This window comes from Podarcis liolepis (assembly GCF_965112155.1).
Source record: "Podarcis liolepis genome assembly, chromosome: 14".
Classification (NCBI taxonomy): Eukaryota; Metazoa; Chordata; class Lepidosauria; order Squamata; family Lacertidae; genus Podarcis; species Podarcis liolepis.
Genome location: NC_139569.1, coordinates 5570775 through 5583003, shown reverse-complemented (window position 1 = coordinate 5583003; position 12229 = coordinate 5570775). Strand labels below are relative to the sequence as shown.

General features: G+C 52.3%; 1 protein-coding gene across 3 annotated transcripts in view; it reads right to left on the bottom strand.

The window, feature by feature from the left end:
- Positions 1-12229, bottom strand: part of TMEM184A (transmembrane protein 184A) — a 46832-nt gene that overhangs the window by 2828 nt on the left and 31775 nt on the right. For all 3 annotated transcript variants that reach the window (XM_083474780.1, XM_083474781.1, XM_083474782.1), the window contains 3 exons: positions 4075-4166; positions 3160-3329; positions 562-759 (listed from right to left, as the gene is read on the bottom strand). In XM_083474780.1, coding sequence (XP_083330906.1) covers positions 562-759; positions 3160-3329; positions 4075-4166 — 460 coding nt within the window. The remainder of the gene's footprint in view (positions 1-561; positions 760-3159; positions 3330-4074; positions 4167-12229) is intronic.

Sequence of the window (12229 nt, the reverse complement as noted above, 5' to 3'; positions counted from 1 at the left end):
AGCCTGTCCCAAGAAGCATTTATGCGTCAGAAACAAAAGCATGCAAATACAGTTAATACACAAGATTTATATCTGGTGCTGAATCCAGGGCGCAGAGCCCTGTTAGTGGGGAATTTCACACAAGCGCATCCTCTACTTGAGTACCACCATTCATCCATCCTTCACACATGTGAATTATAGTGTAACGGTAAGAGGAAAGAAACAAACAATTCCAGGTTTGGTTTCTCTCTGCTCCTCTGGTTCCGCCTCCCATCTCCCTGCACACTTAAAGCAGGCCTTCGCAAACTTGGCCCTCCAGCTATTTTTGGACCACAACTCCCATCATCCCTAGCTATCAGGACCAGTGGTCAGGGATGATGGAAACTGTAGTCCCAAAACAGCTGGAGGCCCAAGTTTGGGAAGCCCTGACTTAAAGCAACCTCGTTCACCCTGGTGCTGTCCAGATGTTTTAAGACTGCATCAGCCCCAGCCAACTTAGGAGATGAGGCCCCAAACATCTGTATGGAACCAGGTGGCAGAAGGCTAGCTTCAGAGGAACACAGCCTTGTTGAGAACACTCACATGTCGCACTTTCCTTCTTCTCCCTGTACACCTGGCAGGTGAAAGCGTATCGGAGGGCGATGGCGGCAAACAGCATTTCGATGCAGATTATGAAGTTCTGGTAGCCGGCTGCTACCGTCCCGGCTCCCACCGTGTTCCCATCGATGATCTGAACCTCTGGGATCACCCCACATTTCTCCAGGATAGCCAGCAACATCCCTGTGCAAAGGGAATATTCGTCAATTTATCACCGACCCAAGCATTAGGTGGCTTGTCAGGTCTTCTTGGCGCATGTGGGTTTCCCACAGGTCCACGGAGCAGTTCTGCATGTCACCAGGATCTCGTGAGGTACATCCCTTGCACCTGCCTTAAACCCCTTGAGAGCGACTGCCACTCAGTGCAGGTTTGATTTTTGATGATTTGATTTTATTATTTCATTTGTATACTGCTTAATATATGGAAAATAGCTCTAAGCAGTGTACAAAACAGAATCAATGACAGACGACTCAAACAAAATATTGCAAAAATATACATACAGTGGTGCCCCGCAAGACGAATGCCTCGCAAGACGAAAAACTCGCTAGACGAAAGGGTTTTGCGGTTTTTGAGCTGCTTCGCAAGACGATTTTCCCTATGGGCTTGCTTCGCAAGATGAAAACGTCTTGCAAGTTTGTTTCCTTTTTCTTAACACCGTTAATACAGTTGCGACTTGACTTCGAGGAGCAACTCATAGAATGCGGTGTGGTAGCCTTTTTGAGGTTTTTGAAGACTTTGGTGATTTTTGAAGCTTTTCCAAAACTTTCCCGACACTGTGCTTCGCTAGACGAAAAAATTAGCGGAACGAATTAATTTCGTCTTGCGAGGCACCACTGTATTAAAATGTTACATTAATACAAAGTTACATATAAATATAAATCAATAGCAATTCATTTTCCTTTTGACCTAACTCACTTTAAGGCAGCTCCCTATACAGTGGTACCTTGGTTCTCAAACTTAATCCATTCTGGAAGGCGGTTTGACTCCTGAAACTGTTTGAAAACCAAGGTGCGGCTTCCGATTGGCTGCAGGAGCTTCCTGCACTCAAGCGGAAGTTGCGTCGGATGTTCGGCTTCAGAAAAACGTTCAAAAACTGGAACACTTCTGGGTTTGCGGCGTTTGGGAACTGAAATGTTCGAGGACCAAGGCGTTCGAGAACCAAGGTACGACTGTATTTCTTCAAGTATTTAAGGAAGGCATCTGCAGATAAGGCGAACAATGAATTAGTCTCTCATCATTTTTTACGTTACTTTTAAACAGAGACGTGATGGGTGAATTTTTCCAGGTGTTGCAAGCAGTGCCAGAGAGCCCAGTTGAGCCTCAGCCTGTCTATCCCCACATTCATTCATTCATTCATTCATTCATTCATTCAATATACCGCCCTTCTTCAAGAGATTCCAGGGTAGTTCACAGAATAAAGTACAATACAAAACACAAGTAATTAATTAAATCAAAACAATAATGCCCCTCCCCCAGGGACAATGAAAAGGGACGTGGGTGGTGCTGTGGGTTAAACCACAGAGCCTAGGACTTGCCGATCAGAAGGTCGGTGGTTCGAATCCCTGCGACGGGGTGAGCTCCCGTTGCTCAGTCCCTGCTCCTGCCAACCTAGCAGTTCGAAAGCATGTCAAAGTGCAAGTAGATAAATAGGTACCGCTCCGGCGGAAAGGTAAACAGCGTTTCCGTGCGCTGTTCTGGTTTGCCAGAAGCAGCTTAATCCTGCTGGCCACATGACCCGGAAGCCGTACGCCGGCTCCCTCGGCCAATAAAGCAAGATGAGCGCCACAACCCCAGAGTCGGCCACGACTGGACCTAATGGTCAGGGGTCCCTTTACCTTTACCTTAGGGACAATGAACAACCTGGCTTCCCCCTCCCCTCCCCTTCACAGCTTCATTGACCTCTCACTTTGGCAGGACAAATTCCCTGGAGTCAGATTGGTGCAATGCTGGTCCCTGCTGCCACCAGTGCTGCAGTCAAACCTTGGTACCCGTATGGCTCCGGTTTTGAACGTTTTGGCTCCTGAACGCTGAAAACCCAGAAGTAAGTGTTCTGGTTTTCGAATGTTTTTCGGAAGCCGAACATCCGACGCGGCTTCCACTTGAGTGCAGGAAGCTCTTGCAACCAATCAGAAGTCGGGCCTCAGTTGTTGAATGTTTCGGGAACCGAACAGGCTTCCGGAATGAATTATGTTCGAAAACGGAGGTTTGACCACACTTTAATAGTGGTAGAGGCACCTCCATGTTACATGGCACAAATAGGTCTCCTCCTCCTCCATTTTGGGGCAGGGAGGTAGCATGGTATTCATGCCCTCTGGGTCTGAGCCCATGGCGGGGGCCAACCTTTGCCAGGTACGTCCTTGGCTTTAGCTGCCAAGTCTCAAAACCCTTTGTTCCTATTCCAGCCCTTCCTCCAAAGAGCTCACTCGAGACACTTCACGGCCAAGTGGGGATTCGAACCCTGACCTGCTGGGTCCCAGCCCAACCCTCTTAATGTTTACAGAGCACTGGCTCTCCCCCCAGATCTTGCTCAGTCAGAAGAGAGGAGATGCTGCCTCTGAAGGAGACGGAAAGACCGAAACCCACCTTGCCAAAAAGAGAGAAAGATGACTGCCTTGATGGTGAGGAATTTAAGGACCGGCTCAAAGGGTCGCAGGAGCTCCATGGTGGCGAAATAGAAGAGGAAGAGAGCATAGAGAGCCAGGCTGACGGAGAAGTTGTAGATAATGGTGATGTAGAGGTAGCCACTGTGAATGCTGGGAAGCATAAAACACACACGGAGGTACCAAGCGTCAGACAATCATTGCATTTAGATCCCTCTACTGTCTCCAAGGCACTTAAGGGACTGTGCTTGATGCCACACTGCTTCTCATTTAACCCCCCCCCCAACAATTTAAGAAGGATGTTGACAAGCTGGAACATGTGCAGAAGAAGGCGACCAAGATGATCAAGGGTCTGGAAACCAAGCCTGATGAGGAACGGTCGAGGGAATTGGGAAGAGACAACCGAGAGGAGATATGATAGCCCTCTTCAAATTTTTAAGGGCTGTCACATGGAATATGGATTCAAGTTACAAGAAAGGAGATTCAAGCAGCCTTGGCTCCTTTGGACAAAGAGGTCCACAATCACTATTCATGGTGGATGCAGTGAAACCACATGGTTTCGTGAAATGTAATCAAATCACGGCCATTTGCATTCCTCTCTTGTGGCAGTTTAGCAGCTTTTAATCATTTAAATTTTTCGGTGGGTCAGCCAAGCGAAAATGGTTTGTTGCTTCATTAAAATAAAATAATAATAATAATAATAATAATAATAATAATAATAATAATAATAATATAGTGTTGGTTTCGAGCCGCTTTATTTTTGTGAATTTCAATTGCCTTTTGCCCTTTTCCAGAAAGCTGCCCTGAGCTTTTCCACTTCCAAGGAAAACTGTCAAGGCGTTGAACCCCAGACCATAAAAACCACCCATCCTTGCCCCACACCCTCCCTTCTCCTCACTTGAAGTCGCCGTCGTTGTATTTCCCAAAGGCTTGCAAGATGATGGTGATGATAGCCATCAGAGGCTTCACAATGCAGAACTGCAGCGTTGCCTGGAAAGATTGGACAATCACAGCTGAAGCACATTAAGGCAGTGAAAATGCGTTACAGTCACACGCTTCCTACCACCAGAGGCAACTTGTGTGCATTTAAGTTGTGTGCATTCAGCTTTACGCGTGGGGCAAATTAAAATAAAATAAAAAAGGGGGGTAGTGGCAGGCATCCAGGGTAAAGGAACCTTTGGCAATCCCACCCACCACTGAACCCAGTGTGTTTTGACTATAAATCATGGCTTTAGGTGCTATCCCCAAAACATAATCCCAGCTTAAATTGAGAGCTGCCAGTATATAACTCTGAACTCTCGCATAGACCCATGGGACCAGATGCTCCAGAGCCACTGCGTTCGTATCTGAAATAAAATGAATCCAAACAGTAAAGACGAGACCTCAAGCATTTTGGTCCCTGGAGCCCTTTAGGTTATGCGATTTTCCCTCCCAAAGGTGATCTGCCAAGCTTTGGAATACTAGTAATCCAGGTTATTGAGATAAAAAGCCTCCCCAAAGCTGGCAATCATCAAAATATGAGAAACTGGTTTACTGTTATTCAAGTCTCAAACCAATTGCACAAATAAATTCAAACGAGAAAAGGGGAGGAATGAATCATTTGTTCAGTTATCAATGAGATCTCAGAAGCTAATTTTGTCCAGAACCTTTTTACTTTGGGGCAGTCCCACCACATATGTCTGTAGGTCTCAGTATCCTGGCACTATTTGTTTCTATTTCTTGTCCACCCTTTTTCTTAAATTTCTCTTAAATTTCCCCCCTAAGTATGTGTGGGGTTGTGGGTTGTTTTTTTGTTTTTTGTTTTTTTTGCACATCTGTAGAAAGAAGAACAACAACAATGCTTGCACATAGCTTCCAAGGGACGATAAATGCTTTCTATCTAAGGAAAATCATTAAAACCTTTGCTACAAGATGAGGCAAGGCTGTTCTTTTTTCACTCTTTCTCTCTCTTTTTGCATTTGCCACAAGAGACTAACACAGCTAGCTCCCTGGAAGGTACAGTCAAACTTCGGTTCCCAAACGCCTCTGTTTTGGAATGTTTTGGCTCCCGAACGCCGGAAACCCAGAAGTAACTGCTCCAGTTTTCGAATTATTTTCTGAAGCCAAATGGCTTCCAAGCCGTGTTCTTTATTTCTTTCCATTGTCTTTGCAGCCAGGACATTGACCCTCGGTTTTTGAACTTTTCGGAAGCCAAACGGTCTTCCGGAACGGATTAAAAGATCTGGAGATATGCTTCAAGGTCCAGACTATGGGAAGTCCCGAAAAATTAATAATTATAATTTGGATGATAATTTAGTCTTTTTTATTTTAGTTTTTTATTTTAATTGGATTATTATGATTTGATGCTGTCAGGGGTTTAGGAGCAGAAGCACGGGCAAGGGAGGAAACAGAGAGCGAAGGGGAGGAGGCAGAAGAAAAGATGAGTGACGACGACGACCCGAGATCTCCTAGTCTTTCCAGTGAATCAGAGGATTCACAGAAAGGAGCACCAGTGGCGAGGGCAAGGGGGGAGTCTAGGGGGGCACCCCAGGAAGACAGAGCCAGAGAGGACTCAGGGGGGAGCAGCTGGAAATCGGGACCAGCGTCACCGCCAGGAAGCAGGGAAGAGGAAGGGAGCCAGGGGGGAAGCGCTGGCAGCTCACCACAGGAGGGAGGACATGAGTCAGGAGTGGCCACACCTCCACAGGAGGGAGGACATGAGTCGGGGATGGCCACACCTCCATCGGGGAGCGAAGAAACGGTTGAGAGGAAAGTGGAAGGTTGGGCGCGCGCGCCAAGTTCAAATGCAGAGGAAGGCGGCGCAGTAAGCAGCCCCGAAAGAGAGCCAGGTCCTAAAGCCCGGCGCAAGGAGGCAGGAGGGTCTGGGTCAGCGTCAGAAGAATCCCGGAAGGAAGAAGCCCCGGGGGGTAGAGGGACCCAGAGGAGGACAGTCAGGAGGAAAAGGTGGAGCAAGGCTAGGATATTAAGTTGGTGCACACAGGGCGGAGACTCAGACGGAGCTTCGCCGACCTAACTACTAGGCGTAGAGTTGCGCGCAGCAGCGTGAGAATGGAAACTGTAATTCAATAAAGACTTTTACTTAATGACCGCTGGCTAGCGTGATCCTCTGTGAGCTAGGATCTTCAAGCAGCTCTGACAGTAAGCTCCGTCTCCACTTGTGGGCATCTACAGCCTCGAGGAGGGGAGAGACACAGGTGCCTACTAGCAAGCTCACGAACGGCAGACGACATGACGGCTGAGCAGCAGATAGAGGAACTCAGAAACGCGGTGGCACAACTGAACGCCGAGGCTCTAGCATCCAGGAAGAGGGAGGAGGAAGCAGCCGCAGCCTGCAGGGATCTCCAGGTCAGGTTAGACGTGCTGACAAAGCAGACACCCCGGCAGGAGGGCATTGGGTTGGCGAGACGGACAGGCGGGCTGGTCTCTCACTTCGATGGGAACCTGCAACAGTATCCCAACTTTAGAGCCGACGTACTGTGCGCACTGCAACTGCTGCATAAAGACTTTAGAGATGAACAAGAGAGAGTGGGGTTCATCATGTCCCATCTGCATGGGGATGCGAGGGCATGGCTACGCAATTTATGGAGAGATAAGGATCCGGCGCTACAGAATGCAGATGCCTTTATTAAAGCAATGGATGGGTGTTTTTTATCAAGTATTGACGTGGATCTTGCACGGAAGGAGGTGCATGGGCTGAGACAAGGGAGGGCCAGCGTCAGGCAGTACCATGCCCGCTTTTTCGCCTTGGTCAGTGCCCTGGAATGGGACAGAGATTCGGCTCCTGTAAGAGACCTCTTTTGGGAGGGGCTGCATAACTCGATTAAAGATGAGATCGCCAGGGGGGAGAGACCCCGAACCACCCAGGAGGTCGTTCAGAGGGCACTGGCAGTGGGGGTGAGGCTGGAAGGACGTCCGTGGAACAGGGACGAAGGGCGTGGAGGGCGCGAACCAGCCGGGGGCCCCTCCTTCTTTCCCAGGGAAGCAGCGCGGGCGCAATCCACGCCTCCGCCAGGAGGAGGAGCCGAACCTATGGAGGTGGGAGGTGCAAGGGCTCAGTCAGCAACCAGAGCCCTAGCACCAGCAGCAGTGAAAGCGAAGCCTCCTAGAGGGAACAGGAAGTGTTACGTCTGTGAGGAGCCAGGGCATATGGCGAAAGAGTGTCCCCAGAGGCCCCACAAGCTCACTGCAGCCTCAGCAATGGTGACTGCAGCAACACAGCAAGGAGGACCACAGCAGGGAAACGAGGCTGTCTGGCTGGAGGAAGAGGCACTGGGGCCCAGCCAGACGTGTTAGTGACGCAGTCCCCAGCGATTTTACAGCCCGTGAACCCCCTCCCGCCCAAACCAGTAGTGAGGCTCACAGCGTCTCTCCAACTGCCCAATGGAATCACCATGGACGTGCCAATCACCATTGACTCAGGCAGCAATGCGGACTTTATAGGGCAGGACTTTGTCGACAGGCACGCTGTGCAGTTGCTGCCGGCCACACTGCCCCTGCAGGTTGTCACGGTGGATGGCAGGGAGCTGCTCGGGGGGCAAGTGGTGAAGCAGACGCCACCAATGGTGATGCGACTTGGGAATCACAGAGAAATCATCAGCTTCAACGTCACTCGACTATCTGACACGCCCATTGTATTGGGCATGAGTTGGCTGGACAAGCACAGCCCAGCGATGGCTTGGTACCAGAGGCAGCTGACCTTCGGCTCTTCCTTTTGTGCTGAACACTGCATCGTGCCCAGGCAGGAAGGAGAGGAAGAGGAGTCACATCTGCTGCTAGGCATGCTGCAAGCGATTCCACACAAGTACGCTGAATTTTTGGAAGTTTTCTGCGAGAAGGAGGCAGACAGGCTACCCCCTCACAGACCATATGACTGCAAAATTGACCTGCTGCCGGGGGCGGCGCTGCCTAAAGGGAAACTGTATTCCATGTCAGAGGACGAACTGCAGGAACTCAAAGAGTTCATTGACCATAATTTGCAACGCGGCTTCATCCGGGAGTCCAGGGCAGTGGGGGGCAGTCCCGTATTCTTTGTTAAGAAGCGGGACACGCCCCAGAAAAGACTGGTAGTGGATTACAGGATTTTGAACAGTCTGACTAGGCCATCGGACTTCCCCATGCCCCGTATTGACGACCTCCTCGCAAAGGTACGGAAGGGCAGAGTGTTCACCAAGTTGGACCTGCGGGGGGCGTACAACCTCATTCGCATGCGGGAAGGAGATGAGTGGAAGACAGCCATGTTCACGCCACTGGGGACCTACGAATATAGAGTTATGCCTTTTGGATTGCAAAATGGCTCCCACGTTTTTCAAGCGTTTATGCATCACGTGTTGGCGGGACTTCTCTACAAGACGTGCGTCTGTTTCCTAGACGACATCCTGATCTTTTCGGAGTCGCAGCAGGAGCATGACGGACACGTCAAGGAAGTGCTGAGCAGGCTAAAGCAACATAGGCTCTACGCCAAGCTGGAGAAGTGCCAATTTGACGTGCCGGAGGTGGATTTTCTGGGCTACAAGCTGTCGGACAAGGGGCTCGCCATGGACAGCGCCAAGGTTCGAGCGGTGTTGGATTGGAAGAGTCCGCGCAACCGGAAGGAGGTCCAACGGTTTGTCGGCTTTGCGAACTTCTATCGCAAGTTTATCAAGGGCTTCGCGATGCAGACAGCGGCCATCACTGACACGCTTAGCTCCAAGAAGAAGAAGTTCGTTTGGACAGCGCAGGCGGAGCAGTCCTTTCAGGCACTCAAGCGTCTCTTCGCGTCGGAAGAGCAGCTGCTTCATGTCAACCCCAGCAAGCCGATGAGGGTGGAGACAGACGCCTCGGACAGAGCCGTGGGGGCGGTCCTGTTGCAGAAAGACCCGCAGGGGGTGTGGCGACCGGGAGCGTTTTACTCCAGGAAGCTCAGCAAGTCCGAACAGAACTACACCATCTGGGACAGGGAGTTGCTGGCCATTCACGCAGCGTTCAAGGCGTGGAGGCACTTTCTGATCGGCGCCAAGCACACGGTGCAGGTTTGCACGGACCACAAGAATCTAGAGCACTGGCGCACGGCACAGTTCCTGAACCAGAGGCAGATACGTTGGGCTGATTTCTTTGCAAACTTCGACTTCCGAATAGAGTATGTCCCGGGGGACACCAACATCATGGCAGACGCTCTCTCCCGTAAGCCACAGTATCTGGAGGACGCAACGCCAGCGGCCGCCATGCACATCTTCGCACCAGCAGTGTGGGCGTGCGCCGCGGCCACCGTGGACCTGGAGGCGGTGCGACGTGCGTTGCAGGAGGACTCCTTCGCACAAGCAAAGATGGCAGAGGTGCAGAGGGGCAAGGCAGCGGCCGACGGTTTCCGGCTACGAGATGGATTGCTCATCCGAAAAGGGGCCATCTACGTGCCGGGAGACGAACTTCGAGCCAAGGTGCTGCAGCAGCTGCACGACGCGCCCACGGCCGGGCACTTTGGCAAGGAGAAGACGGTGGAATTAGTAGCCAGGGATTTCTGGTGGCCTGGAATGAGAGGGGAGGTCGCAGACTACGTGGCGAGATGCGACACCTGCCAGAGGGCCAAACCAGTGCACAAACCGCCGGCCGGACTGTTGGAACCGCTGCAAACTCCGGTCGAACCTTGGGAAAGGGTGGCTCTGGACTTTGTCACGGATCTGCCCAGCTCAAGGGGCAAGACGGCAGTGCTGGTGGTGGTGGACCTGTTTTCCAAGATGGCGCATTTCATTCCGTGTGCGAAGGTGGCCACGGCGGAGCAAACCGCCAAACTGTTCATAGACCACGTGTTCAAGGTTCATGGTCTGCCACGGTCTATTCTGTCCGACCGGGGGCGGCAGTTCATCTCGAATTTCTGGCAGAAGCTGATGGGCTTCCTGAACGTCAAGATCAACCTGGCGTCGGCGAGACACCCGCAGACCAACGGGCAAGCGGAGCGGGTCAATGCCATCATGCAGCAGTACCTGAGATGTTATGCAAATCAACAGCCTGCGACGTGGGTGGATTACCTACCGCTTGCCGAGTTCGCCTACAACAACACGAAGCACGTGTCCACGGGGGTCACGCCGTTCTTCGCCAACAACGGGAGGCACCCCAGAACCTTCCCGGGACTGGAAAGAATGGGGGAGGGGGAGCCGCAGACAGCAGATGCGTTCGCGTCGGAGCTGCAGGAGGTCCACGATCAGCTGAGGCGCCACCTGGAGCTGGCCAAGCACGCATACAAGGTACAAGCAGACAAGCACAGAAGGGTTGGAGAAGAGCTCCACGTGGGAGACTGGGTTTGGTTAGCAGCCCACGCAGTGCCGGCCAGGTCGTTGGCCAAGAAGAAACTAGGGCATAAGCAACTGGGGCCCTACCAAGTCGAAGAGCAGGTCAACCCGGTAGCTTTCAGACTGGCACTTCCGGAGGGTTCCAGAATGCATCCGGTATTCCACAGATCGGTGCTCACTCCCTACAAGGCACCGCACAGGTTCCAGGAACCCGGAACAGCGCCGAGTCCGGTCAGAGACAGAACAGGGCACGCGGAAGTGGCACAGAAGGAGCGCATCAACGAAGTCACTGAGATTTTGGACTCCAGATGGGGGGAAGAGGGGGTAGAATACTTTCTCGCCAAGGAGGGCACCCCGGCCAGTGCGAACAGCTGGGTGCCGGGCTACGCCTTGGACGAACCTCTCCTCAAAGACGAGTTTCATGCCCTCTTTCCCCATAGGCCTATGCCAGCAGAATATTTTGACGACTGGCTTTTCACGCCCACACTTTCGGCCAGCACTTTCCGGGGGTTCGACTCGGACGAGGACCCGACACAAGACGTCCGTTCCCCGGAGGGGTCACCCTCGGGATCTGCATCAGAACCCTCGTATTGGTGGGACGATAGGCCAGAGGAGCAGTGGCGCAGACGGTGGCTGGAAGGCCCAGGACGAGCAACACCGACAGGAGGAAGTGAGGGAGAGACGGACATGGACGTTTTCGGGGACGACCCTGGTTTCGAGCACGGCGGCACAGAGATGGAAGCGGAGGTGACTGTCGTCGACGAGAGCGGGGAGGAAGACCCGGGAGACTTCAGATGGAGGCCTGCCACGGGAAGCGACCGATACCCGACGTTCGTCCCTTTGCAACAGCAGCCCCCAGCTCCAGCACCGGAAGGAGGGGAGGGGGGAATGGGGGGCTTCGAGGGGGGGATGGATGTCAGGGGTTTAGGAGCAGAAGCACGGGCAAGGGAGGAAACAGAGAGCGAAGGGGAGGAGGCAGAAGAAAAGATGAGTGACGACGACGACCCGAGATCTCCTAGTCTTTCCAGTGAATCAGAGGATTCACAGAAAGGAGCACCAGTGGCGAGGGCAAGGGGGGAGTCTAGGGGGGCACCCCAGGAAGACAGAGCCAGAGAGGACTCAGGGGGGAGCAGCTGGAAATCGGGACCAGCGTCACCGCCAGGAAGCAGGGAAGAGGAAGGGAGCCAGGGGGGAAGCGCTGGCAGCTCACCACAGGAGGGAGGACATGAGTCAGGAGTGGCCACACCTCCACAGGAGGGAGGACATGAGTCGGGGATGGCCACACCTCCATCGGGGAGCGAAGAAACGGTTGAGAGGAAAGTGGAAGGTTGGGCGCGCGCGCCAAGTTCAAATGCAGAGGAAGGCGGCGCAGTAAGCAGCCCCGAAAGAGAGCCAGGTCCTAAAGCCCGGCGCAAGGAGGCAGGAGGGTCTGGGTCAGCGTCAGAAGAATCCCGGAAGGAAGAAGCCCCGGGGGGTAGAGGGACCCAGAGGAGGACAGTCAGGAGGAAAAGGTGGAGCAAGGCTAGGATATTAAGTTGGTGCACACAGGGCGGAGACTCAGACGGAGCTTCGCCGATCTAGCTACTAGACGTAGAGTTGCGCGCAGCAGCGTGAGAATGGAAACTGTAATTCAATAAAGACTTTTACTTAATGACCGCTGGCTAGCGTGATCCTCTGTGAGCTAGGATCTTCAAGCAGCTCTGACAGATGCGTTAATTGGATGTTTTTTATTGCAAAATTAATAAAAATGATTTAACAAAACAAAACAAAAGTTTGAAAACTGAGGTTCCA